Source organism: Ovis canadensis, chromosome 23, assembly GCF_042477335.2.
Source record: "Ovis canadensis isolate MfBH-ARS-UI-01 breed Bighorn chromosome 23, ARS-UI_OviCan_v2, whole genome shotgun sequence".
NCBI lineage: Eukaryota > Metazoa > Chordata > Mammalia > Artiodactyla > Bovidae > Ovis > Ovis canadensis.
In genome coordinates this window covers 51,320,830-51,347,426 of record NC_091267.1, presented here as the reverse complement: position 1 = coordinate 51,347,426, position 26,597 = coordinate 51,320,830, and the positions used below count along the sequence as shown (strand labels likewise).

Here is a 26,597-nt window from a genome sequence, read left to right as displayed (position 1 = left end):
CTAAAGCTAGCCATGCAGAAATCTAAGATATAATTCAACTTAAGTTTCCGAACCTACAAAAGGCATGGGCATTGACAGCACTGGGCATAGGGCTGGGGGTGGAGCTAAAACTGCCTGAATCTGCAGTCAGGTGACAGATGGCTCTTCCCTACTCTGGCAGGAAGCTGGAGGTTTCCCTTCAGAGGCCAAAACAAACAGTCCTGGGTCTGGAAGACAGGCAAACAGTTGAGAGCAGGGTTGCTGTACTGAAAATAGGAGGATAAACGAAAATTCACAAACAGAATGTTGAGGCACCTGCCCTAAGTGTTCTGTGCTCTCTCGGCTCCCAGGATCCCAGCAGCCACAGACACATTCCCTCTGCGTAGGTGTATGTACAGCCTGCAGTGGAGGAATGGGCTAGTCTGAGCCCAAAGAACCAAAGAAACTGCCATCAGGGATTCTGCAGTTAGATCACCCAACACTGAGGATCACCGTGAATGAGCCTGTCTCCAAAGCACAGACTTCTCAGGAGGCTTTTTCTGTAACTTTCAAGGAGGAGCAGACAGCTAAGAATCAGCAAACTCAGAGACCAGAGAAAAGCCATGAAAGGAGAACCAAACATTCTCAGGAAAATCCAGAAAATTTAATTTTTTTAGAGAGAGAGAAAAGAGAGGAAGGTTAGGCAAGAAGTCCCTGTGAAGGAAGTGGAAATTGATGTGGTCCCTTACAGAGCATCTTCCTGTACACCTGGTGGGGAATGGAGAGGTGGGGTGGAAAGAAAAGGAACTCTTAGAAATTAAAAACTTAACAGAGAACTGGAAAACCCAACAGAAGAGTTAAAAGATAAAACTGAAGACATTTCTAGAAAAAAAATACAAAAGGAAAAAAGCAAAGAAAGAAGTAAATATACAGGGACTTCCCTGGTGGTCCAGTGGCTAAGACTCTGCATTCCCAATGCAAGGGACCTGGGTTTGATCCTTGGTCAGGGAGCTATATCCCATGTGCTACAACATGTGGGACCTGGTGTAGGAAAATAAATATTTTTTTAAAAAGAAGTAAATATGGAATCCAGGAAACAGGTGATCCAGCATAAGAAAGGGGAAAGGGAAGTCTCAGGATGATGGAGAGGAATCTCCTGACAACAGTGGTGAGGCAGGTCTGGTGAGTGGCCGGGTGACAGGGGACAGGTCAGAAGCTGTTAAAGATTTCTTTAAGAAGATTGGTGGAATTCCTAATCTGATCCATGGAGAAGACGCTTATACACCTGGGGCAATTTTGAGGATTAAGTGTTAAGTACATAAAATTTATGTTCATAAAACTTCCCTGGTGCTTCAGATGGTAAGGAATCCGCCCGCAATGTGGGAGACTGGGTTCAATCCCTGGGTTGGGAAGATTCCCTGAAGCAACTAAGCACAAGTACACATAAACATTAAGCCCATTTTTAAAAAGAAGAAAAGAATTGTGCAGGAAGTAGAACTTCAAACTACCTGTGTGCTCAGTCGTGTCCAACTCTTTGTGACCCCATGGACTGTAGCCCACCAGGCTCCTCTGTCCATTGGATTCTCCAGGCAAGAATATTGGAGTGGGTTGCCATTCCCTTCTCCAGAGGATCTTCCCGACCCTGGTATCCAGCTCAGGTCTCCAGCATTGCAAGCAGATTCTTTACTGCTGAGCCATCGGAGAAACCCAGAGAACACATCCATCACTCCCCAAAGCCTCCTCCTGTCCCTGGATTGTGATTTCAGTGTCGTAGCTAAGAAATCTTTAGCTAATTCAAGTTAACAAGGTTTTTCTGTTTTCTTCCAGAATGTCGTTTTAGATTTTATGGTCTAGGACCTATATTTCAAGTAACTTTTATACATGGTGTGAGGTATGGATCAAAGCTTAATTTTTCCATATGAATATCCTTTGAACCTTCTCTCAAATATTTATTTATATAAAGAGATAGATATAATTTTGCCTTCTCTGTGTTGTTTCACTGATCTAATTATCCATCTTCACACTGATGCAACAATGTTTTGGACTATTGTAGCTTTATAGTAAGTCTTGAAATCAGGTAATGTAAGTCTACCAACTTCCTTCTTTTTCAAAGCGCTTTTTAAATGTTTATAGCTATTTTTAGGTCCTGCACATATTTTGTCAGCTTTACCCACTGATATTTTGTATTTTTCTTACTGTTATAAATTTATTTTTATTTCCATTTCCAATTGTCCATTATTAGGTCATGTAAATACAATTTATTTGTGTGTACGTTAAGTCTTTTACAGTTGTTTCAGAGAGACGTGTAAATCAATTCAGTCATTCTTGCTCTATTCTTGGCCAGAAGCAGAAGTCATCAATGTAGGTTTTATTTGGCCTGTGGATGGGGTAAGCCCAGTTATCAGCACTACTCTCTGGTTGGAAGGTCATGGAATATACTGGAATGTATGGAATCATAGGGAGAAAAAGAGCATTCCAAACAAAGAGACCCAAGTTAAAAGTAACTTTACCTTTCCACAGCTAAAGTTTTTGAGTTGGATATAGTGAACACCTATACCTTTTTTAGGTGTATGTTCTCTGATTCAACATTCCAGCAGTGTCCCCTCAATTTTGAAAGAGCATTACACACAGATGGAAACTCTTTCTTTTTTTTTAAATTATTTAGCTGCTCTGGGTCTTAATTGAGGCACACAGGGTCTTTAGTTGTGGTATGTGGGATCTAGTTCCCTGACCAGGGATCAAACCCAGGCCCCCTGCATTGGGAGCTTGGAGTCTTAGCCATTGGACTACCAGGGAAATCCCAAGATGAAGACTCTTAGTTGATGTCTAGACCCAGTCTCCTGGGTTTTGCCTTTCTGTTTACTCCTATATTTCCCAGGTCACTATATTGCCCTCATAATCTCTAGTTCAGAAACAGGAGACAAGTGTGGATAAACATGCAGTACAGGTTCCAGTCTCCTGTCCCCATCCCAACTCAACTACATTTTATAAGGTTAGATATTTGTGATGTATTTTTTAACAATTTATAAAGCAGTCATCTTTGGTCTTCACAACTGAAAGGGTTAAGGGGAGCTGAAAGCTTCAAAATGGTGCGCTTTGGGGTTATTTATTAACATTGTCAAAATGACAAATGGACATGCACAGAGAAAAGCTACTGGTCTCACAGCAATTTCTGCCAAGAAAACTCCAGAATGTTATTTTCCTAGTGTATGTGTATTTAATATTTCCTCCTATGACTTTGTAAACTACTTCTTAACTGGCTGGCCTCTTTATCTGGAGATCATCCAAGTGAGAGATAGTTACTGAAAAGACTATTTACTTTCAGAGCCAAGGGAACCAGAGGAGAAAACTTATCCCAGAATAAATGGAGAGTAAGTCATTTTGTGGCCTTTGCCTCCCTCATCAACTCCCCAATCCCCACCATTTCCTTGTTAAACAGGTGAGGCTAGATGACAGTGAATGTCCAGGGCAGTCAGTCAGTCGGTCAGTTCAGTCGCTCAGTTGTGTCCTATTCTTTGCGACCCCATGGACTGCAGCATACCAGGCTTCCCTGTCCATCACCAACTCCTGGAGCTTGATCAAACTCATGTCCATCGAGTTGGTAATGCCATCCAACCATCTCATCCTCTGTCATCCCCTTCTCCTCCTGCCTTCAATCTTGGTCAGCATCAGGGTCTTTTCCAATGAGTCAGTTCTTCCCATCAGGTGGCCAAAATATTGAAGTTTCAGCTTCAGCCTCAGCTTTCCAATGAATATTCAGGACTGATTTCCTTTACGATTGACTGGTTAGATCTCTTTGCAGCAAAAGGGACTCTCAAGAGTCTTCTCCAACACCACAGTTTAAAATCATCAGTTGTTCAGCACTCAAGCTTTCTTTGTGGTCCAACTCTCACATCCATACATGACTACTGGAAAAACCATAGCTTTGACTAGACAGACCTTTGTTGGCAAAATAACGTCTCTGCTTTATAATATGCTGTCTGGTCCAGGGCAGGATGTGCGTATTTGGAGGTGTGTGTATGCAAAGGAAAACAAGATCTTTCATCTATATTTCATTTATGGTATAGGAATGGGAGCAGATGGATTTGCGTAATAGCCTCTGGCCTTTCTTATTCCCTCTTGGTAGAACCATCTCCTTTTTCCCTTGTAACACAGAGACCCTCCAGGACACACTTAATGTTTAAGGGAGGAAATGCTGACATTAAAATGTGCTTTTAGGCAGTTCCCTAGCAGTCCAGCGGACAGGAGTCGTTGCTTTCACTGCCAGGGCCCTGGGTTCCATCCCTGGTAGGGGAACTTAGATCCTGCAAGCCATTCTGAGCAGCAAGGAAAAAAAAAGTGCTTGTGAATGACACCTGCCATTTCAGCAAGTTTGTGAACGCACAGATTGAACACAGGTGTGGAAGGAAAGCTTGAGCGCCCACTGTGGGACCTGTTCCCTATTTCTAGAAACCAATGCCTGCTTTTGTTCCATCACCAAAATTACCTCTATTCCTATACAGTTCTGAGTTTTTAACATCTCCCTTGCTTCACATGTTAAAGCTTCACATGTTAAAGCCTCAAACTGGCAGGAACAAGCCTTTGGGAAAGGAGCATTGTTCTCTCTTTTAACACCGTGTCAACTGCTACAAAAGGCCTCTTTTGATCTTGACTGACTTAAATATGTAAACATTTGGGCTTGCAGCGATTTGTGCCTTTTTGACTAAGCAGGATGTTAAAAACAAAAAGCCAAAATCGAGGCAGCATCTTCTGACAGCCTGTTCAGGGACCAGAGACTTGGCAAGACCTTTGGTAGTCAGAAACATCCAGCATCTGCCAACCCAGAGGCTTTGGATCAATCCAACTGCTCTCAGCTTCCCTGGAGCACGGCACCAATGAGCACCCACCCTCCCTATTATACTCAACAATCTCTTTTCTTTGCCAAGTTAACAATACTATGGCCTAGCCAAATAGTTCCTTCAGGTACACCTGAGTTTTAAAGGTGTGGTATTCATGCATTTCAGATTTCAAAAGCCTGGAAACTGGTATAATTCCTTATATGCCTCATACATTTTCTTTCTTCCTTCCTTCTTTTTCATTCTTTCCTTCCTGCCCATCCTCCTCCTCTCACTTCCCTCCATCTTTCTCTTTCTTCCTTTTTACATGCTTTCCAAGATAATTTACTTTGCAAAAAGAAAAATTACCATCTGACTCACAAGCCAGTGTCCCCCATTTGACCCCATAACAGGATTCAATGAAAGGCAACTGTAAGTGAGACTTCTCAGGCTTTTGTTCGTTACCTGGGGTCAGGAGCCAACAAATGACCTAATGTTCTCGTGGCGGGGTAGGGGTAGGGGCAAAGTCGTTCCTTCTGGGGCATAGTCAGCTCAAGGATGTTTTGTTGAGGCTCCCAACTAAGGTTCCCATGGCAACAGTCTATCAAGGATACAGAACCTGCCCGGCTGGTACTAACAGGAGAATGGTAACAAGTGGGGCCCTCACAGACACTATCAGCTGATACCAAGCCCATTCTCATCATTACCATTTCCTCCCTTTTACTTGACAAATGCGTTACAATAATTTGGCCCAGAGTGAGTCTTCATGTAGAAAACCTATTCTAATTTTCTTTGCTTAAAGAGAGCTTTGGGCAAAAGGATGATGAATGTGGAGGGTTTTAAATGACCAATGGATGCTTGTGTTGAGTAGTTTTAAAATCTGTCAATAGGACTGTGCTACTCACATTCAAATGGGGAGCAGGACACTTCCAATGAATTTGTGAACAAGGGCTACATTACCCATAGGTTCCTATGTGCTCCATTCTAACTGGGAAGCTGGTCTGACAAGAAAGACTGAATCTCTTTGTTAGGGTGTCTTAATTCTTGATCTCAATCTCATCACCTCCCTCACCATCCTTTCCACCTGTCTTTTATATAATGAGACATCTTGGATTTTTACATCGGTTAAGTACCATTTCCCAAAACACCAAGATACTGAACTTTTGAAGGACGGTATCTCCAAATTCCTTGTGTATTCAGCCTTTGACAGGAGGTACAGGAAAAAATGTGTAAAAAAGAAAGAACAGCAAAGGACTCACGTTTCTCTCTTTGAAACTAGATTTAGTCCTGAAAGGTAGCTTTTATGTGGATAGGACCCATGGAGTACAGGATTCTCTAACAGGTGTGACTGAATTTCCCTAAGATAAGTTTATGACTTGCTGTTATTCAGTCACTCAGTCATATCCAACTCTTTTTGACCCCATGGACTGCAGCACGCCAGTCTCCTCTGTCCTCCACTATCTCTTGGAGTTTGCTCAAATTCTTGTCCATTGAGTTGGTGATGCCATGCAACCATCTCATTCTCTACCACCCTCTTCTCCTTTTGCCTTCAATCTTTCCCAGCATCAGGGTCTTTTCCAATGAGTCAAGCTCTTCACATCAGGTGGCCGAAGTATTGGAGCTTCAGCTTTAGCATCAGTGCTTCCAATGAATATTCAGGGTTGATTTCCATTAGGGTTGACTGGTTTGATCTCCTTGCTGTCCAAAGGACTCTCAAGAGTCTTTTCTAGAACCACAGTTCAAATGGATAAATGCTTCAGTGCTCAGCCTTCTTTATGGAGCAACTCTCACATCCATACATGACTACTGGGAAAACCACAGCTTTAATACAGACCTTTGTCAGCAAAGTGATATCTCGGCTTTTTAATACACTGTCTAGGCTTGTCATAGCTTTTCTTCCAAGGAGCAAGGGTCTTTATGATTTGTGTCTCAGATAACTCAATTTGCAGGAACAAAGCATGTGTGTTCTAAAGGTACAGACTCTGCTTAGTTTTTGTTTATAACTCATTTTGTTCAAATACACCTCCACCTGACAAGGGAAATTAGAATAAGCCTCCAAAATTTCCCATCTATTTCTTGATTTGTAATCTGCTGAACAGAAAAGTGGTGGGAGAGGGACAGAAAATCCTCTCATCAGACACATAAACTTGCTTCATAGAAAGAGCCAAAGCAACAGCAGAGGTGAATGCTCACAAGTGTCCTTCCTCCTGCCTTCAGAACAGTATCCTGTCCCGTACTGGTTGGTTTAGTCTTTGGTTTCATGGTTTTTCAATCCCTTGGCCAGAATAGCAGCCAGTTCATTTCAGAATTTGTAATTATTACACATTTTGCCTTTATGGCATGAAGGGCCAAGGAAGTTTAAAGACTGGAAACTGTCTTGAAGCCACTGGGTTCAGCTTTTAGGCTTTTACCATCCACCAGCAACTGATCCATTTTTTTCAAAAACACAGAAATAAATCCAGTGACTCCTTCTGTGTTCCTATCAGACTTTTAAACAAAACTTGATCACACCCTTCGCCCAGAGGACACTCAGCACATGAAAGACATAAAGTGTTTCACAGAGCAGAACATTCTTTGAAAACTCTGGGTGGAATAAAGCGCTCGTTTAAGGAACTTAATTGAGAGAAGCAGTGCAACCCGGAGAAGGCTGCCTGAGTTCAAAGGCACCGCTTTTAATCCCAAACCATTTTAATTTTACCTTTCTTTCTGGGTGACTAACCTGCAAACTTCCACTCATCTTCTGCCAAGTCATTTTTCTTAAGAAGGTGGATACTTTACAGGATTCATAGCCAGGAGCCCTCTATAAGGAATGCTGGTGGTACCGATTTGGGTAGATAAAAACAGAGGCATGAGGAAAGTGGGTCTCTGTGATTGCGTGTGCAGCAGGCTCTGTCTCTGGCAAGTTTGCTCCAGTTGGAAACAATAAGGTGCTGGGCCTTCCTTGAGTCTGGAAATGTTATGCCTCTGGCAGCCCATGATCTTGGAGAGTGGAGCCAAGTGTTTTCATAGTCGGGATTTTGTGTCAGTGGAACAGGCAGGATGTCAACTGTTGGGAGGAAAGTCATCCAATTCACACACGTGCAGCTGGAGAGACAGCTCAGCTTCAGATGTCATTTAACATGTTGGCGGGTGAGCAAGAAGGCGGCAGAAGTGGCCTCCTAAAGCCAAGAAACCGTTGACTTTTGGGAGAATCACGGTGGCAGAATTGTTCTTGTTTTCACAGAGAGTACCAGAAAGGACATTCTTTTAGACTTTCACACTGGGCAGTTTTTACTGCGACCCACTTCAGAGTTAAGTGTGAGTTGCTCAGTCGTGTCCAACTCTCTGCGATCTAATGGGCTATAGCCCACCAGGCTCCTCTGTCCATGGGATTCTCTGGGCAAGAATACTGGAGTGGGTTGCCATTCTCTTCTCCAGAGGATCTTCACAATCCAAGAATTGAACCTAGGTCTCCCGCATTGCAGGCAGATTTTTTACCATCTGAGCCACCTATAAAATCACCATGCCTGATACCTTCCACAGAAGTAACTTTTTTTTTTTTAACTTTTTATCTTGTTTTACGGTATAGCCAGTTAACAATGTTGTGATAGGTTCTAGTTTCAGGTAAACACCAGAGCGACTCAGCCATGTGTGTGTGTGTTAGTTGTTCAGTCATGTCCAACTCTTTGCCACCCCAGACTGTAGCCCTTCAGGCTCCTCTGTCCATGGAATTCTCAAGGCAAGACTATCGGAGTGGGTTGCCAATTCCTTTCAGGTAGACAGCAAAGGGACTCAGCCATACATATACATGTATCCATTCTCTCCCAAATTTGCTTCCCATCCGGGCTGCCACATAACATTGAGCAGAGTTCCCTGTGCTATACAGTAGGGCCTTGTAGGTGATTCATTTTATATGTAGCAGTGTGTACATGTTGATTCCAAACTCCCTAACTATCCCTCCCTCCCATCCTTCCCCACTGGGGAAGTTCACCACAAGTTCAACCACAAGTTCATTCTTTAAGTCTGTAAGTCTGTTTCTGTTTTGTAAATAAGTTCATCTGATTCATTTCTTTTTACATTCTGCATATAAGGCATGTCACAAGATATTTCTTCTTCTCTGACTACAGAAGTAACTTCTTGAAAACAGCCAACAGTGAGATGGACCAGCCTTTTTTGGCTGCCCTATCCTCATAAAATGAATGGCGAGCATCACAACATTTTTTTATTATTGTGATCACCCTCATAATTAACACATATCAATTGTGCAGTCATTTACTTTCTTGATATTTATTCTCTAGGGGGGAAATGGACTGATTGAGATGATTATACCTTTTCCTTTTTGTGACTTCCAGTCTGTTCATTCTTTATTTTTGAGGGACTAGAATACTGGTGTTAACTGGCTCTTACAGAGTTTCCAGGAGAGTTAAGAAAAAAACATATTATCTGGTTTATTAAATGTTGTATGGACCTTAGTGCACTCTTCTTTAAGGCTGGCCCTACTGAATGTTAATTGAAAATCAGCTGGCAAATAAACCATCATAACATGGCATAATTATGAACCAGCCAAGAAAATACACCACTTCATACCCATTAGAACAGCTACTACAGAAAAAGTCAGAAAATCAGTGTTGGCAAGGATGTGGAGAGATTAAAAACTTTGTGCATTGTTGGCTGTAATATAAAATGGTACGGCTGCTAGGGAAAACAGATTTACCACATAATTCAACAATTCTGCTTCTGGGCATGTACCCAGAACAAATGAAAGCAGAATCTCGAAGATGTATTTGTATACCCATGTTCATAGAAGAGTTATTCACAATAGCCACAAAGTAGAACAAAGCCAAGTGTTTATCAATGGATTAAAAAATGAACACAATGTTGTATATACATATAATGGGATATTATTCAGCCTTAAATGGGAAGGGAATTCTGACACATGCTACAATATGGATGAACTTTGAAGACATCATGCTAAGTGAAATAAGCCAGCGACAAAAAGACAAATACTGTGTAATTCTACCTACGTGAGGGACTGAAAATAATCAAATTTAGAGAGACAAAATGTGCAATCGTAGCTGCTACAGGCTGGAGGGAAGGGAGGTGGGGTGAGGTGTTGTTTAATGGGTACAGAGTTTCAGTTAGGAAAGATGAAAAAGTTCTGGAGAGGGATGGTGGTGATGGCTGCCCAATCATGGAAACAAACTTAACGCCACTGAATCATATACTTGAAAGTTGTTAGTCAATTTTATGTTATGTGTATTTCTTCAGAATAGAAATATTAGATCAGGAAGTTACCTTAAAAAAATAAGTATCAAGCGGGGTAACAGACACCTGATGCTGCCTTCTATAGACTTATAAACGCTTATATTTTGTTAAATCGTCATTTCCTGTCTGCTCTTAGAGCCAGGGAAACTTTCCGGAGTTGTTTTAAATTACTTCAGACACAGGCCTTCCCCTGCCCCTTGTCTGAGAAAGAACAGACTGCTCCCCTGTCCTTCCCCACCCCTCTCACCTTCCATCAGTCCTCATCTTCGCTGTAGGTGTCTTGAGCCATTTGGCTGAGAAACACCGACTGCATGGATGTCCATACAAAATGCTATTATCAAGTTGTCTTGTATTTTATCTCGGGAGGACTGTGGAAGGGACATTAAAGGCACAGGGAAAGACGATACTGGAGAACTCTAGATCTGAGTTGATTTTGCCCCAAAGGCTTTGTACCAAATTATCACTATGAGCAGATGATCAAGAGAAGAACTACCAGGGAAAGGAGCTTTAATTTTAAGAGGAGCTTAATGGCATTTTAGCTTGTCTTCAGGTAAGAGCTGTCCCTGGGAAATGTGGTTACGCAGGATTCAAGATAGTCTTGGTCCACGCTGGGTTGGGTTCCCTTCCCCCCGCCCTTTGTTTCAAAGAAAATTACAGCAAAGCAAGATATAACTGAATTGTTTCCTTACCCCTCACCAAGTTTACTGATCACTGTGTGTAAGGATCCAAGCCATGGCAGACTGGGGCAGAAGGTGGACCCTGGATATCGATCTGGCTTTGAGAGCTGGTGCCTGTTGGTCCACTTCTAAACCTTCTCCAAATACGATTTCACATTCCGTCCATATTGACCAGACAGGAGGGATCGTGTTCTTTACACTAGAGCTATGGCAACTGATGCGCTGGCCTCCAGGCGCTACCTCCACAGATAGAAAGGATGAGACTGCCCGCACCCTCCTGGCACACCCATGAAGAGAAGCAGAACGTGGTTTTGCTTCAAGAAACATCCTTAACTAATTCGTCTCTATCCCTCCAAGCTTCCGCAGGTTCACTCGCTCCAATAGTGTGACGACGGCCGTGCAGGCTGACCTGGACTTCCACGACAACCTGGAAAACTCTCTGGAGTCGATAGAGGACAATTCGTGCCCCGGTCCGGTGGCCAGACAGTTCTCCCGGGATGCCAGCACCTCCACCGTCAGCATCCAGGGCTCAGGAAACCATTACCACGCCTGCGCAGTCGACGAGGACTTCGACGCGGACTTCGATCCTTCCATTCTGCCGCCCCCGGACCCCTGGATTGACTCAATCACCGAAGACCCCCTGGAGGCCGTGCAGAGATCAGTGTGCCACCGGGACGGCCACTGGTTTCTGAAGCTTCTCCAGGCCGAGCGGGACCGCATGGAAGGCTGGTGCCAGCAGATGGAGAGAGAAGAGCGGGAGAACAACCTTCCTGAGGAAAGTAAGTGCGTCGCCGCGTATGCGCACGCGCAAACGCCTGGGGCTCTGGGCGGGGCATGGGGCGGGGCATCTGGTGTGGGGCATCCGGGATGGGGCGGGGCGGGGATGCTTTCCTCCTTCCGGTTGCGCCGAGCGGCTCGCGTAGTTGTGAGTGTCTGTAGCTCTGCGTCTGAGACTTTTGGCTTTGGACCATGGTGGGGTGCGCTGAGGCTTCTGAATGGTTCCTCTTTCCCCAAGACGTTCCCCCATTGGTGTTGCTCCTCAGGGAAGGAACAGTAATTCTAACTAGTTTAAAGATCCCCAGCTAGGCATCCCTTGGGTGTTTATAATCTTCCAAATGTACTACTTTCACTAACATACAAGATTAAAACGAGGCTGGTCGTGTCTAGGCTGGTAGACGCCACGCTTATTGACATTCTTAGCCCTGCTTAGCCCGCGCTTTCCTTCTTAGATTTAGGCAAATCTTCAGCCGCTAAAACAAGTAACACATTTTAATAGATTAAATAAATGATAAAGGATGGATAAGTTAAATAAATAATGGAGGCCCCACACACCATTCTTTTCACACTTGGCGTTTTAACAACAATCCTTGTTAACAGTCAACAAAAGAAGTTAACAGATGTCCACAGTACTGAGACATGTCTTGTACATTTCCAAAAACTGTGAAATTTTTGGAAAATAGTTTATAATCAGTGTGTATATCAATGCTGTATGTTTATTTCCCTGTGAAAAACGATTATTGAATGAACAGTGGCTCTTCCTACTGTAATATATTTGAATCAGGGAAAATCAGTGGTAGGCATCTTAGCCTGCCTTCATTTTGGGGTGGGAACCACCTGGAAGAGTATTGTCATGATATGGCTTTTTTTTTTTTTTACTTTATTTTACTTTACAATACTGTATTGGTTTTGCCATACATTGACATGAATCCACCACGGGTGTACATGCGTTCCCAAATATGAACCCCCCTCCCACCTCCCTCCCCACAACATCCCTCTGGGTCATCCCCGTGCACCAGCCCCAAGCATGCTGTATCCTGCATCGGACATAGACTGGCGATTTGATTCTTACATGATAGTATACATGTTTCAATGCCATTCTCCCAAATCATCCCACCCTCTCCCTCTCCCACAGAGTCCAAAAGTCTGTTCTAAACATCTGTGTCTCTTTTGCTGTCTCGCATACAGGGTTATCATTACCATTCTAAATTCCATATATATGTGTTAGAATACTGTATCGGTGTTCTTCTTTCTGGCTTACTTCACTCTGTATAATCGGCTCCAGTTTCATCCATCTCATCAGAACTGATTCAAATGTATTCTTTTTAATGGCTGAGTAATACTCCATTGTGTATATGTACCACAGCTTTCTTATCCATTCATCTGCTGATGGACATCTAGGTTGTTTCCATGTCCTGGCTATTATAAACAGTGCTGTGGTGAACATTGGGGTACATGTGTCTCTTTCTATTCTGGTTTCCTCAGTGTGTATGCCCAGAAGTGGGATTGCTGGGTCATATGGCAGTTCTATTTGCAATTTTTTAAGGAATCTCCACACTGTTTTCCATAGTGGTTGTACTAGTTTGCATTCCCACCAACAGTGTAGGAGGGTTCCCTTTTCTCCACACCTTCTCCAGCATTTATTGCTTGCAGATTTTTGGATCGCAGCCATTCTGACTGGTGTGAAGTGGTACCTCATTGTGGTTTTGATTTGCATTTCTCTAATAATGAGTGATGTTGAGCATCTTTTCATGTGTTTGTTAGCCATCCGTATGTCTTCTTTGGAGAAGTGTCTATTTAGTTCTTTGGCCCATTTTTTGATTGGGTCGTTTATTTTTCTGGAATTGAGCTGCATAAGTTGCGTGTCTATTTTTGAGATTAGTTGTTTGTCAGTTGTTTCATTTGCTATTATTTTCTCCCATTCAGAAGGCTGTCTTTTCACCTTGCTTATATTTTCCTTTGTTGTGCAGAAGCTTGATATGGCTTTGTAGATTTGTCTTTTAAGTCATCATTTAACTTTTTATCACAAAAATCTTAGAACATGTACAAAAGTAGAGCATTTATTATAATAAATCCCTCATCTACCTATCACCCAGTTCAATGAGTGGCCAGTCTCAACTTCTCCCACGTTGTCATCATTTTTGCCAGAGGATCTTAAGGAAAATCCAAGACATGTCATCACTTTACTGTGCATCTCTGATAAGGACTTCTTTTTTTTTTTAATAACCAATCATGTATTATCCCTAACAAAAACAATAATTTTTTAATAATGAGATCTAGAGCTTTCTGTAAATCATGTTCAGTTAACTTACTAAGTAAACCAAGCTAACTGTGTCAGGGAGCAGTGAGGTTTCCATAAGGGAAGTATTTTCATGAGAATGGAGACTGGAAAATAACAGTTCACAGGTTGCAGGATTTCTGCTCTGGATCTTGCTCTCAGCTCTTCTCTGCTCTTTCCTCTTCCAGACCCCTATCCACCCACTGACTAGCTTATTTGTTCCCTTTCAGAGCAGGTTAGAAAACCCATCAATATATTTCTGTAATGTTCCTTTTGTTCTTTCATGATGAGTGCAAACAACTTAGCAGTGGAAAAGCAAACCTCCTTGACACTTGCCCCAACGGTCCATGCCACTGCATGCTCACCTGGGTGTGGATCCACAAAGAGCATGCTCTGTGCCCTGGTGACAGGGTTATGAAGCAACACCTAATAGCGGTGGGTGGGGGCAGGTTTCAATAAGAAAGTCTTCTATGTGTATATATATGCATGCATGCTCAGTCATGTCTGACTCTTTTCAACCCTTTGGATTGTAGCCTGCCAGGCTCCTCTGTCCATGGGATTCTCCTGGCAAGAATACTGTAGTGGGTTGCCATTTCCTCCTCCAAGGGAACTTCCCAATCCAGAGATTGAACCCATGCCTCCTACATCTCCTACACTATTAGGCAGGTTCTTTACCAACTGAGCCACTGGGAAGCCAAGAAAGTCTTAGCAGTTGCATTTTCTTATTCTCCTTTCCCTTTATGAGCAAACCCAAAGCCTAGTAAACTTTACTGGGATGTGGTAAACTTGCCCACATCTAAGGAGCAATGGCCTCAGGTGCCCTGCTTAACAGGGCAAGCTGTTTTGCAGATTTCAGGCCATTCATTGCATTGATTCAGACTTGTTCTAGCTTCCCCCAGTTAACTTCCAGTATGACCTGGGAAGCTGCTCATGTGGTATTTTCTTTTCATCTTACCTTTTCTTCCCATCTGAGACTAGATCTATTTCTCTCAACCCAGCTTTATAATGATGCCTGAGGATAGCCAACGTATAAAGATTTAGGAGAATCTTCCTTGATACTTACATAGCTGGTAAGTGTAAGTTATGAAAACAAGTCAATGTATTTTGATACAAGCATATGTATTTGAAAGGTGAACATCATGCCAGAAAATCAGACTCTCATCCTATGTTTGGGATGAAAGAGAAGTGTATTTGTATCTTGAACATGAAGGAACTGCTCATTCATTCACTGTTCCAGAATGTTTACTTCAGATGTTATTTAAAATATTAATTTATTAAAAATAAACTAAAATATTGATTTATAAACAGGACTTATAAACCTATTCCATATGAAAATATTTTGTTATAACAAGATTGTTCTAATAATAATTTGCTGTTTGTACACGAAGGTACTGCCTGTCTTACTATTAAGAAGCCATACATCTTAAGGACGTTTTCTTTTAGAGATTTTTTTAGCTCTACCTCTATTTTACAAGGTTGCTGCCTGGGGACGGGGTTGGGGAGGTGTGAGGGTCATGGCTGCAGAACAAGCAAAGATAACTAAGCATGGGAGTGGTTTTGATGCTTTGCTTTAAAGCAGTCAACTGAGTAATATTAGATGGCAAGTATGCAATGAGACCTGTTTCACTGGGGAGTGAGTTTCCCTTTGTAGTTTGAAATATATTTCGATGTCAGAGCCCGCTTTCCCTAGTTAAAAAAAAATACACCCAATACCAATAAAATAACAGGAAGAAACAGTGAAGCTTTTTGATAAGGGCTCAGAGTTCTGTCTCTTCAGTCCCTGGAACAATGTCCCTCCCTACCAACCAAAAAGTTCCTCAGATTTCTCAAGTTCAGTTGGAAAACCAATCATCTATAGTGAAAAGTCCAAATTATTAATTTTTCAAAATATTATTTTAAAACTTTTGATCCAACAGCCAACACAAAGTTCAGAGGTAAATGCCTTTACTGTATGGTTTTTTAAATGTACCAAAGTGATTCAAATTAGAAATGTCTAATGTCTGTTCATATAAGCCCATCTAGCCTACAAAAAAAGGTTCTTCCTTCAGCTTGAACCTCACCTTCTAGAAGTCTTTGCAGAATGCACCACCTTGGGCTGAACTGGGTGCTTCTGTTAATAGCTGTACATTTGTCTGCCAGGTATTTCCAACATTATTTGATGATAATCTATGTATCGCTCTCCTCGACTGAAAAGTGAGGTCTGAGGACAGAAATTCTTGTCTCATTCATCTTCATATCCCCTGACCCTCTGCCAGTTCTTGACATATAGCATGGGATTGGTGAATATGTATTTGAATCCTGAAACTACTTTGGAAAGTCTGTTTTACAGAAGTGTTTTCTTTAGCCAAACCTTTCTTCCTAAGTAGCTTACAAAATATTCGAGTAACTCACTGCTATTGTTGCCCAAAGCTGGAAGGGGCAGCACCTGGCAAAGTGGGGAGCCCTGCTGATCAGAACAAGGATCTGGTAGACAGATATGAACACCTAGCACCAAAGGCTGGAAAGGACTTGTGTGTCTGTCAGTTGCCTGGGCCAGGTGAACACGCATGTCCCTTCTAGCTCTTGGGACGAGATTCTACTCACAAGCACTTGAAGGCTTTCTCTGTCTTTCATGCTCTGGGATGTATGAAACGGAAACTGTACCCACTGGCATTCCAGAATTCTAAAACAGCACAGAGGAGCATGCACATGCGCATCAGAGTCACCAATTTCAAATGAGGCTAATGGAAATCGGTGAAGATCTGACCAGAGAATAGGGAGAAAGTAAGAATACGAGCTCATGAAAGAATATCCATCTTGTCCTCACAGTCCCCGGGGCCGGTGGACTACAGGCTTTGACAGGTGTTGTTTTATTTGCCCTCAAAACAGCTCTCTGGCAGTCTCTTGTCCAAGGTCACAGAGCACAGAAGCGCCTGGTGGAATAGATACAACATGAATAACATCTGACAAGACAATAACACTTTGTGTGTTCCTGAGTGCCTCCTCCAAAGCTCTCCGTACATATCTGCCCCTGCCTCCTTGGCAACCTCACTTCTGTTCCGATAAGTGGGCCTGGGGTTGCAGAGGGCCTTTGTTTTAGTAAGTCTCTAATTTAACCTTTGCTTTTTTTTTTTTAATAAGGGGGGTGGGTAGTAAGGAAGGGGAGCCAGTTCTGTTTGGCAGGCATAGCCAATGTCTAAGTAACTGGCTTTTGAAAAAAAAAAAAATCTGTGTACACAGCAAAAGAGCTCTGATAGATGAGTCAAGCACAGATCTATGTGTCTGCTCGTCAAACCACCTTTTGTGTTGAGTCCCAGACAGGAGGGTCATTCTTCAGGGTATGTGACAATGGTGACTCCGTGAGCAATCCCTCCCAGGAGAGCTGGTCTTCACCATCAGTAGGGAAAGAAGCAGGACTGGGTGGGAGAAAGGACGATTCTAATCATACCTGCTTAATTTATCTTGTGGGGCCCCAGAATTATTCCATATTTTAAATATTTTTAAATGTTTGGTGAATGTGCTTAATGTCTCTGAATGGCCCACTTAAAAATGGTTGAAATGGTAGATCTTATGCATATTTCACCACACACAAAAATATCCCCCTTCCCCCAAAAATACTCTGCAGCAGCTGAAGGTATATGAGTCAGACTTGCTATCATCACGTCCATACTTATTCATCATGCCTATAGGACTGTAAGTTAAATATCTTCCTAAATTCAAAACACAGCATGTCCATGGGGGAGAAAAAGAAGTTAGGAGCAGCACCCGTCTGCTCTGGGACCTCCCTGGTGGTCCAGTGATTAAGACTCTGTGCTTCCAGTACAGAGGGTGGGTGTTTGATCCCTGGCTGGGGAACTAAGAGCCCGCAGACTGCGTGGCACAGCCTCCCTTCCCCCGTAAAAAACCAACTGCTTAATGGGAACCTGAGATTCAGATTTGGGGCCTGGGTTGGTTGCAGTCACCCTTCTCTCTAAGAGAGTTGAAGTAACAAAGTGATAGTCGCTCAGTCACATCTAATTCTTTGTGACCCCATGAACTGTAGCGCTCCAGGCTCCACAGTCCATGGGATTTCCCAGGCAAAAATACTGGAGCAGGTAGCCGTTTCCTTCTCCAGGGATCTTCCTGACCCAGGGATCAAACCTGGGTCTCCTGAATTGCAGGAGGACTCTTTACCATCAGAGCCACCAGGGAAGCCCTGAAGAAAAAAAAAAAAAAAAGAGTCATCCAATTTGCAGGAATTATTCAGTGATCAGTTATTTTATGCTGCTATCATCCTAATTCTGAATGCTGCTTCCTAGGGATCTTGTTTGTGGCCTTCCAGGACTGGAAAACACTGCTTTCCCCAAAACTGGACAAATGTACTTAAGGAAGTCCAGAAAGAAAACAAACACTTACAGTCACGGCTCTCCAAAAGTCGAGCTATAAATTCTTCGGGTGTGGGGAGCTATCCTTTTTCCTGATAAAATGAAAGCAGCGTGAAGACTTTTGTTCTTGGGTTAAACCTTCCTCCCTAATAGTCGATGTAGGTTTCTGGCTCAATAACAAACTAAAAGAAATCTGCAGTGAGCAAGGGAGCCATAGCAGCTGACAGAATGTTCCTGCAGCTCTCGAAGTAAACCGACCCGAGCTTGTCTCAGACAGTGGGCCCTTGTGTGAAACAGCTGTCCCAGGGAGATGCTCCTTCACGCTGTTGGAGAGGGCCTGCATGTTACAGGGATCCGTCTGGTTTTATCTGACCAGGACGAAAAGCCCAGATGGAGTGCAGGGCTCCCACCAGGAATGCAGTCCAGCACGACCAGCTCCAAACATGGGCTCGAGTTTCAGTGGCTCCAGGATGAAATATACTGGTTGATTGTGCTTGGAAATCTAGCTTTGCCTCCTGAACTGTGGACAACTTCTATGTGGAATTTTCAGGCTTTATCTGAAAGGAAGGGATAAACCCAAAGCATGTGTGGGAGGGAGACAGATTAGTAACACTTTCTTTTGCCTGGTAATAACATCCCCCATTACTGAAACTTTACCTTGAGTCCCCTAGAAGGCCTGGGAGCCTTGGCAGCGAACGTCCAGCCGGTAATGAAACCTGAAATGGGGTTTGCCAGGTTTTAGGTTGAGTTACAGTGGGGAAGCTGTGCACAGTCATCGCCTCAACCGTTGACGGGTGCCATCCCAAGCTTGCTCTGCCCAGGGTTCCTGTGGCCTCTCTTCAGCCTGAGGACTGGTGGGTGGCAGGCACAGGAGCAAGCTGTGATTTCTGCAGCTCAGCTGCCTTAAGCCTTGAGTGCTTCTAAGTGGGTAAGGTGGGTGCCTCCTAGCTCCTTCCGGTTCTAGTCTCATCTTTCCTTTGAATTGACCTTCAAAAGGTCCCTCCCCACCTCCATGCCCCAACACACACACACATGCACATACACACACAGGCTTACATGTTTTTTAAGGTCTGACCAACCTGAAATTAGTGACCACAAAGGAAGTGGCAGTAATAAAAAGAAAACTGGGTGCAATGTGTCTTATGTTTAACCTTCCAGAATGCTGGGTGTGTTTTGCTCTGCACAGTGCTGGGCACAGAGAGGAAGGTGTTGGTGCTGGTCTGGGCATCCTTTTGCAGGTGTGTTTTACTGGGAGTGATCCGAGGCTGAGAGGCTCAGAGGCATGAAGGCAGGGAGAGGTAGAGATGGGCAGAGGGAACCAGGACCATGACCACAATTCCCCATTGCTTTCTCCAACCATAACTATTTCTGTGGAAGATCATTGGAATGGACTTCAAATGCAGTTTTTAGTCCTTTCATATTCTCAAGGGAAATGTTGACTCATTTCATCTCATTCCAGTTTCAAAGGCTCAAAAACTGTATCTGTCTATGTGATGTGGATGCTGTTACTAGTTCATGGCTGATGTCAATGGAGACATGGATGGGAACATAAGCATCTTTTACAAGTAGGACTCCTGAAGTAAGAGTCGGGGAAAAATAAAATTAGCTGAGTGTTTGAAAACTTGCTCTTTACAAACAAAATAATATTTCCCCCAGGGCTTAGCCCCATGGAAGCTCTGGTTTTAGTCCACGAGATAATTTTTACTTGAGAATTCTATTCTTTGTTCATTAACCTTTAATTAATTCATCATTCTTTATTCATTTAAGTTTTGGCTCCTTTAAGAAAAAAAAAGTGCTCTTGTTACATTCAGAGCAGCTGTTGTCAGCCAGGAATGAAACAGATTCATGTTTTCTGTGTAGACCTTTTATTGACAGCAGCTCTGGATCACAAATGTATTTGAGAAACAGCTGGGCAGTTGGTTGGCAAAATTCTTTTCCATGAGGACACCTTGTAAATAAAAACATCTCTGCGTGGGTAATCTGACTTGAAATCACACAGATTTTGGTTTGACAAATCCACCCATCTACGTGGGTGGATCCACTCTTTTAAAACTTCCTTTTTCCTCCTCACTCCTAAAGTCTAAACCATGGTGGAGGGAGGCCAAGTGAGTAAAAAGAAGTCAAAAGTTTACGATAAGGAGGTTTAATTCATCCAGAGGCATGTTCCACTTTATCCCAAATGGCCTGGCTCTTCCAGCCAGAGTCAGCACAACTAGTATTATAAACAGAAAACCATGAGGAACAATCTTGCCTAGAAAATCCCATGGACAGAGGAGCCTGGTGGGCTACTGTCCATTGGGTTGCAAAGAGTCAGACATGACTGAAGCTACTGAGCACACAAGAGGAACAATAACCCAACCAAGACTGTATTAGATAATTAATCAAGATTGTAATGAAAAAGTGGTGCTGGGCACAGTAAAATCTTAAAGAAGTGGAATGCTTAAGGCCTGGAATCTTACCATTAATTTTTCAGATTAACATAAAGTTTACAGATGAGTCAGTTCACTTCGAAACTTACACCTTCTACAGGATATCAGAGTTACGTTGGCTGAGTCCATGCCATTGAGGGGCTCCTGGTCTGGTTAGAAAGCCAGACAAATAGATGATGCTAGAAAGAATTTGGAGAGGGCAGAGACAGAGCTGTGCACAGGAATTTGAGGTGCAAAGACAGGGAGAGGTTCAAGGGGTGGGGCCAGTGGGCAGGGTCAGTGTGGGCCCAAGGCAGGAGGCACCCTCAGTTCAGTGTTTAGCCTGAGCAAAGGCACTGTGGAGAGACCAGCTTTGGGAAATTGTGGGCCTAAGGCATCATAGGAGTGGGCAGAGGTGAGGTTAAACAGGTGGCCCATTAAAAGGAGTTTCTCACTTATCTCAGGGACGATAGAGGGACACAGAACAGTTTAAGCATGAGAACTGTATGAAATAAGAACACCCTCTGGCTCCCTCAACAAAGCCAAACCTCCAAACTGGCGAGGAGGGGTGATGGAGCCTTTAGCCCTAACTGTAAGCAACTAAAGTCTCCTGAAGGGGATGTGGATTTGGGGACACAGATCCAAAGAGGTGTCTAGCAACTGCTCAGACATGCTACACCAGGGGCTGGTATAACCCCAGTTACAAATTTGAGCAAAATAAACCTCTTTTACAGAATAGCTGAACCCAGGAGCATGGATGAGATCTCTCACAGGAGTCAAGGGAAGTAGACTCAGGACCGAGTGTTGTGTTCAACATTCCAGAGGTAGAGGGAAGAGGGAAGCCAGGCCAGGACCAGAGAGCCCTGTGTGTACCCAGGGGGCTGAGATTCCCTTGTGCCAAACACAGAGGACCAGAAGTGGGGGGAGGGCAGGGAGAGCCAGACTGAAGGGAGGCAGGACCACTGGGAGCTGAGGATGCAGAGAGCAAAGGAGTCTGCCCTTTGAAGAATCCAGCATCTACCAGGATGTATTCACATGCTCTGGCTGTCGTGACCAAGTACCACCTGGTGGTCTGACCAACAGAAATTTTTTTGTCGTAGTTTTGTAGGCTAGAAGGCTGAGATCAAGATGCCAGTTTCTCCCGAGGCCTCTCCCATTGGTTTGGTCTTCCCTCTGTGTGTATCTACGTCCTAACTCTACTGTCTAATAAGAACACCAGTTATATTAGATGAGGGCTCACCTTAATGACCTTGCTTTAACTTAAGTACAGGTTTGAAGGCCATCTCCAAATACAGTCCCGATCAGAGGTTCTGGAGGTTGGGATTTGAACAGATGACTTTGGGGAGGATAGAAGTCAGCCCATAACAGGGGAGGAGAGGGATTTTATGTTAGCTAGAGGGGATTACGAGATGGGGGAGGACTTTTCCCTTAGGATGGGAGAGACTTGAGGCAGCTCCCAGGTCTCTCAGGTAAAGCTCTCAAGAGGGGCTGAGATGGAAGAGCAACCATGAGGGAGTGGGACCAGGATACAGGGAGATGGGAGGGGTGGATGTGGACAGCTGTTTAGCACAGGGGTGGTTGTCAGTCTTGAGCTGATTCCATCAGGAATGAATGGCAGTACTTCGGGCACCTGACATCTCTGATGCTGACCTCACCACTGCTCATCCTTCATGCAAAACCTCCCCTCTTTAGAGCTTTAGGGGACCATGGGGGTGGGCAAGTGTCAGGAGAGGCAGAACACTGAGAATATTCATGCCTGATTCCTTCCATTTTCTTCATCTCATAGGAGACAAGGTTTTTGCTGAAGACCAGGGAGCAGGGATTCAGTTGCCAGTGAATGAGAGTCAGAAAAGGAGGGTCAGGGAGGGAGTGGACCAAGACCATCTCCAAGGACTAATGATCAACAGCAAGAGACACACTGAGTTTGGATCCCATGGATTTGAATGGCTCTAAACCATGTGGCAAAACACTGTTCCGCGAGAAGGGAGGGCCCTGCACTCTGCAGGCCAGCAGAATGTATCTGGTCTGCTCTGTACCTGAAGATGGTCCTTGTTTGCCTGGAGCAACTGTGGCCCCCGAGGAGAATCTGATCTTTGATTTTGCAAGTTTCTTTTCTGCACAGTCTCCAACAGAGTGGTCTAGGAGTCCTTGGTTAAGATTCTGTCTCCTCTGTGTCTCTGTCAGTCAGTTAACCACTGTTCTAGCTCTGATAGGTGGGGAGCTATGCCAAACTCTACAGATAGGGACGAAAATCTGGGGCCCTGGAGAATTGTTATGGATTCCTTATATACACAGAGACATGATTAAAGACATGGTTCGCCCACTCCTTGACGCTTGTCTAGGTCTGCCTGCATGGCAGCCACCAAAAAAGAGGACATTCAATCAGGCCACACTGTTGGGAAGAGAGTTTGGAGTGTGAAGATTCGCAGGAGAAATAATCCCGTTTGGAAATATATCACCTTTTGTTTCCCCGGTAAATGACCAAGAATGTCAAAAGGATATAGGAGTTATAATTCCTGCTACAGCCTAAGGATTTTCATACACGATTTCATCATATCTACAGTCTACAATCCTAGGAAGATATTATTATGATCACTCAGCAGATAAAGAGGGCAGAGTCTGAGTACAATAAATTCTCCCAGGATATGTAGCTGATAAATGGCATTTCAGATTCCAGTGCCTGTGCTTTTTCTGCTATGTTACACAGAGGAAGTTAGACAGGCAAGGAAGCAGACCAGGTGAATCAGGTGTAGGCAGCTGGGTCTGGGAGGTGTTCACCTAGTCTGACCGCTGTAGAACCTTCACCACTGGTGGGACAGCCAGATGGACTCCTTTGAATTGATAGGTAGTGTCCAGGTTGAAGATATTAAAAATATGTCTGTTCTGCTCTCTCTCTTTTTTTAAGTGAGTTCCATTTAATTATTTATGTATTTATTTTTGGCTGTGCTGGATCTCTGTTGCTCTGTGCGTGTTTTCTCTGGTTGTGGCGAGCAGGGGCTACTCTTCATTGTGGTGGTTGGACTTCTCATTGCTGTGGCTTCTCTTGTTGTGGAGCATAGGTTCTAGGGTGTGTGGGCTTCAGTAGTTGCAGCACATGGGCTCAGCAGTGTGGCGCACACAAGCCTAGCTGCTCTGCAGCATGTGGAATTTTCCCAGACCAGAGATGGAACCCATGTCCCCTTCTTTGGCAGGTGGATTTTATCCACTGCACCACCAAGGAAGTCCTCTGCTCTGTTTCTGAGTTCTAACATGCTGATGGGGGAGCTGGCATAGTCAGGAAGCACTGGGTGTTTGCTTCCAGTCCCAGTATCTCTAAGTGAATGAGTTCCCAGACTCCCCATGGACTGTCTCTGCACCAGCTTTTATGGAAACTCCACATATCTTTGCAGCCTCCTCTGGGACTGTTTTGGCCTTGGCGTTGACTGCCAGCCCAGTCCCTGCAAAGTTCACTGCCACCACATACAGTAAAAAAAAAAAAAAAAAAAAAAATGGGGCTTCCTTGGTGGCTCAGACAGTAAAGAACCCACCTGCAATACAGGAGACCTGGGTTCGATCCATTTTACATACAAGAAAACAGAGATTAGGTGACATGTCCAGAGCAATGGATGCTAAGTTTTCCAGAGAGGACCCTCAGCCAGCTCAGGGCCTGACCCGTTAGCTTCTGTGGTACCCTGCTTCCCCGTGTCCTTTCTGCTTTGGGGTGTTGAGAGATGGAGGGAGGTGACATTATGTATAAAATAGGTAACTGATGAGAACCTATTGCATAGCACAGGGAACTCTACTCAGTGCTCTTTGGTGACCTGAAATGGGAAGGAAATCTAAAAAGGGGGATATGTGTATATGTATGGCTGATTCACTTTGCTGTACAGAAACTAACACAATATTTTAAAGCAACTTTACTCCAATAAATTTTTTAAATTAAAAAAGAAAAGGGAGGAAGGCCTCACAGACATGATGGGTCAATTAAAGAGGAAAATGCAACTATTCCAAAAGATTCTAAAAGCAGATAGACTGAAAAAAACCCAACACTTAGGCCTGAAGAACTGTGCCAGATGCTCTCAAGGGGGACCCCAGCTCTCCCTAGGGAGGTGGCCTCTGCACCTCAGCCTGATGGTGTCACTGGTGACTTCCCAAGTCCAGAAATGCCTGGGTTACTTGTATATGCGTGCTCAGGCACTTCGTCTCTGTGACTATGGACTGTAGTCCGCCTGGCTCCTCTGTCCATGGGGATTCTCCAGGCAAGAATACTGCAGTGGGTTGCCGTGCCCTCTTCCAGAGGATCTTCCTGACCCAGAAACGTGTGTGAATTATTTGGGTAGAGAGCAGTGGTGGCCCGCAGGAACCATTATCCAGCCTGGCAGCCTTAAACTAACAGAGAAGCAACTCACCAGGAAACCCTGAGCCAAACGACATTGCTTGTCCTTCTGTTGTCTTCTCAGTCTTTGTGGGGAATGAGGTCAAAAAAAGGAGATCTAATTCCACTCTGAGTCTCAGACACGGTAAAATCAGAACAAAACTACAGCAGCAAAAACGTTGCTTCAGTCCCATAAAATCCCTCCCAGCCCCAGTGAATAGCTTCAAGTGGGCAAGTGCCCCTGGGAGGCCCGCCTGCTCTGTTTTTCTCTGTGGCCGCCTCTCCCCTTCCTTCCTGCCCGGTGGTGGTGGCGGGTGGCCGGGCTTTAGCCGAGCAGTCCCCACCAGGCGGAGCGAGCGCCTCTGGGATAATCCGGAGCTTGGGATGCTCAGAGATGCTCAGGGATGCTCCTGGCAGAGGCTCCGCCCCGCTCAGCTCTCCCACTGCTGGAAGGTTCTCCACTTCGACTTCACTCAAGTCAAGAAGTAGCTTGCAAAGGGGAGGATTTTCAGCACAGTGCACAGGGAATTAAACTTCTCTGAACAATAACGCTGGTCCGTGGAGTGTAAAAGCTGGGACAGTGCTGGCGTTCCCTAGGCAACGAGCTGAAAATGTTCACTCCTTACAAAATCTTTCAATTGGCCAGGCTTTCTTTCCCGACAGTCTCAGTGGCTGAGCTCCGGAAAAATAAGGCAGGCTGTGGATGGGATTTGGTGAGTGCCATGAGATCCCTACCCCCTGCAAGTAAGGGCTGCTTTCCTTGTGTTTGGATTCGGATTAGAAAAACAAGCTAGCAGACCATGACTGCTGACACAAATAAATCCCTAACCGGACTGGTAAACACTGGAAATGCATCCTTGCAGTAAAAGGGATAAAACAAAGCAGAACTATTTGCCTCCTCTCCTGGTAACATCCAGGGCTGTGATGGAAAACTCCGTTATCCCTAAGAAAGATGCCTGGTGAGCATGTGGGTTTTTCCAAGCTGGTTTTCTACTTTAACTCGGGAGTCTCTGTTGCATAGACACGCAGAGCGAGGGCACGACCTGGCTGTGTGTGTGCGCGCGCGCGGGCGCGCGCGCGTGCGTTCTGCATGCGGTCTTCCCTAATTACTACAGCGCAACTTCCTCTTTGCTTTGCCAGACTAAGTCTCAACAATGAGACATCATGTGTAAACTTCTTGTCTGTTTGCTTTTTTCAGTTCTAGGGAAAATCCGAACCGCAGTGGGCAGTGCCCAACTTCTTATGGCCCAGAAATTCTACCAGTTCAGAGAACTGTGTGAAGAAAACCTGGTAGGTATCTTTCCCTGTCAATACTAGTTTTCTCCGCTCCTCCCCGTGAGAAGACCATGTGGTCAAGACCAGTCCAACTAGAGTAGAACCAAGCCAGGGCTCATTGGACTCTCTTAACCTGACAGAGAGAATTTTCCGATGAATCATATATTTGCTGCTTTTTCTTAAAAATATTTATCTTTTAAAATAATAAAAAATATTAAATAATCTTCGAAGAAAGAATCCAATCAAGTTATCAAGTTAAAACTCCATTTCCTTTTTTTTTTTTTTCTGGTTGCTGAAGATTTTCTATTTTCCTGGCCTCCTGACTTTATTATTCTTACCCAATACCAGCCTGATATTTCAAACATAATATTTCAGAAAAAAATAATTTTGGATAACGAGTTTCTTTCTGAAGTAGCCATTGGGGCCTTTTTCCTTATCAGAGTGCTCTGTTTTAATTCAAGAACTGGAG

At 44.1% G+C, this 26,597-nt stretch overlaps 1 protein-coding gene across 8 annotated transcripts in view; it reads left to right on the top strand.

Annotated features, from left to right (window-relative positions):
• DLGAP1 (DLG associated protein 1) overlaps positions 1–26,597 on the top strand; it is a 791,550-nt gene that overhangs the window by 755,135 nt on the left and 9,818 nt on the right. For all 8 annotated transcript variants that reach the window (XM_069568351.1, XM_069568350.1, XM_069568356.1 and 5 more), the window contains 2 exons: positions 11,051–11,472; positions 26,052–26,143. In XM_069568351.1, coding sequence (XP_069424452.1) covers positions 11,051–11,472; positions 26,052–26,143 — 514 coding nt within the window. The remainder of the gene's footprint in view (positions 1–11,050; positions 11,473–26,051; positions 26,144–26,597) is intronic.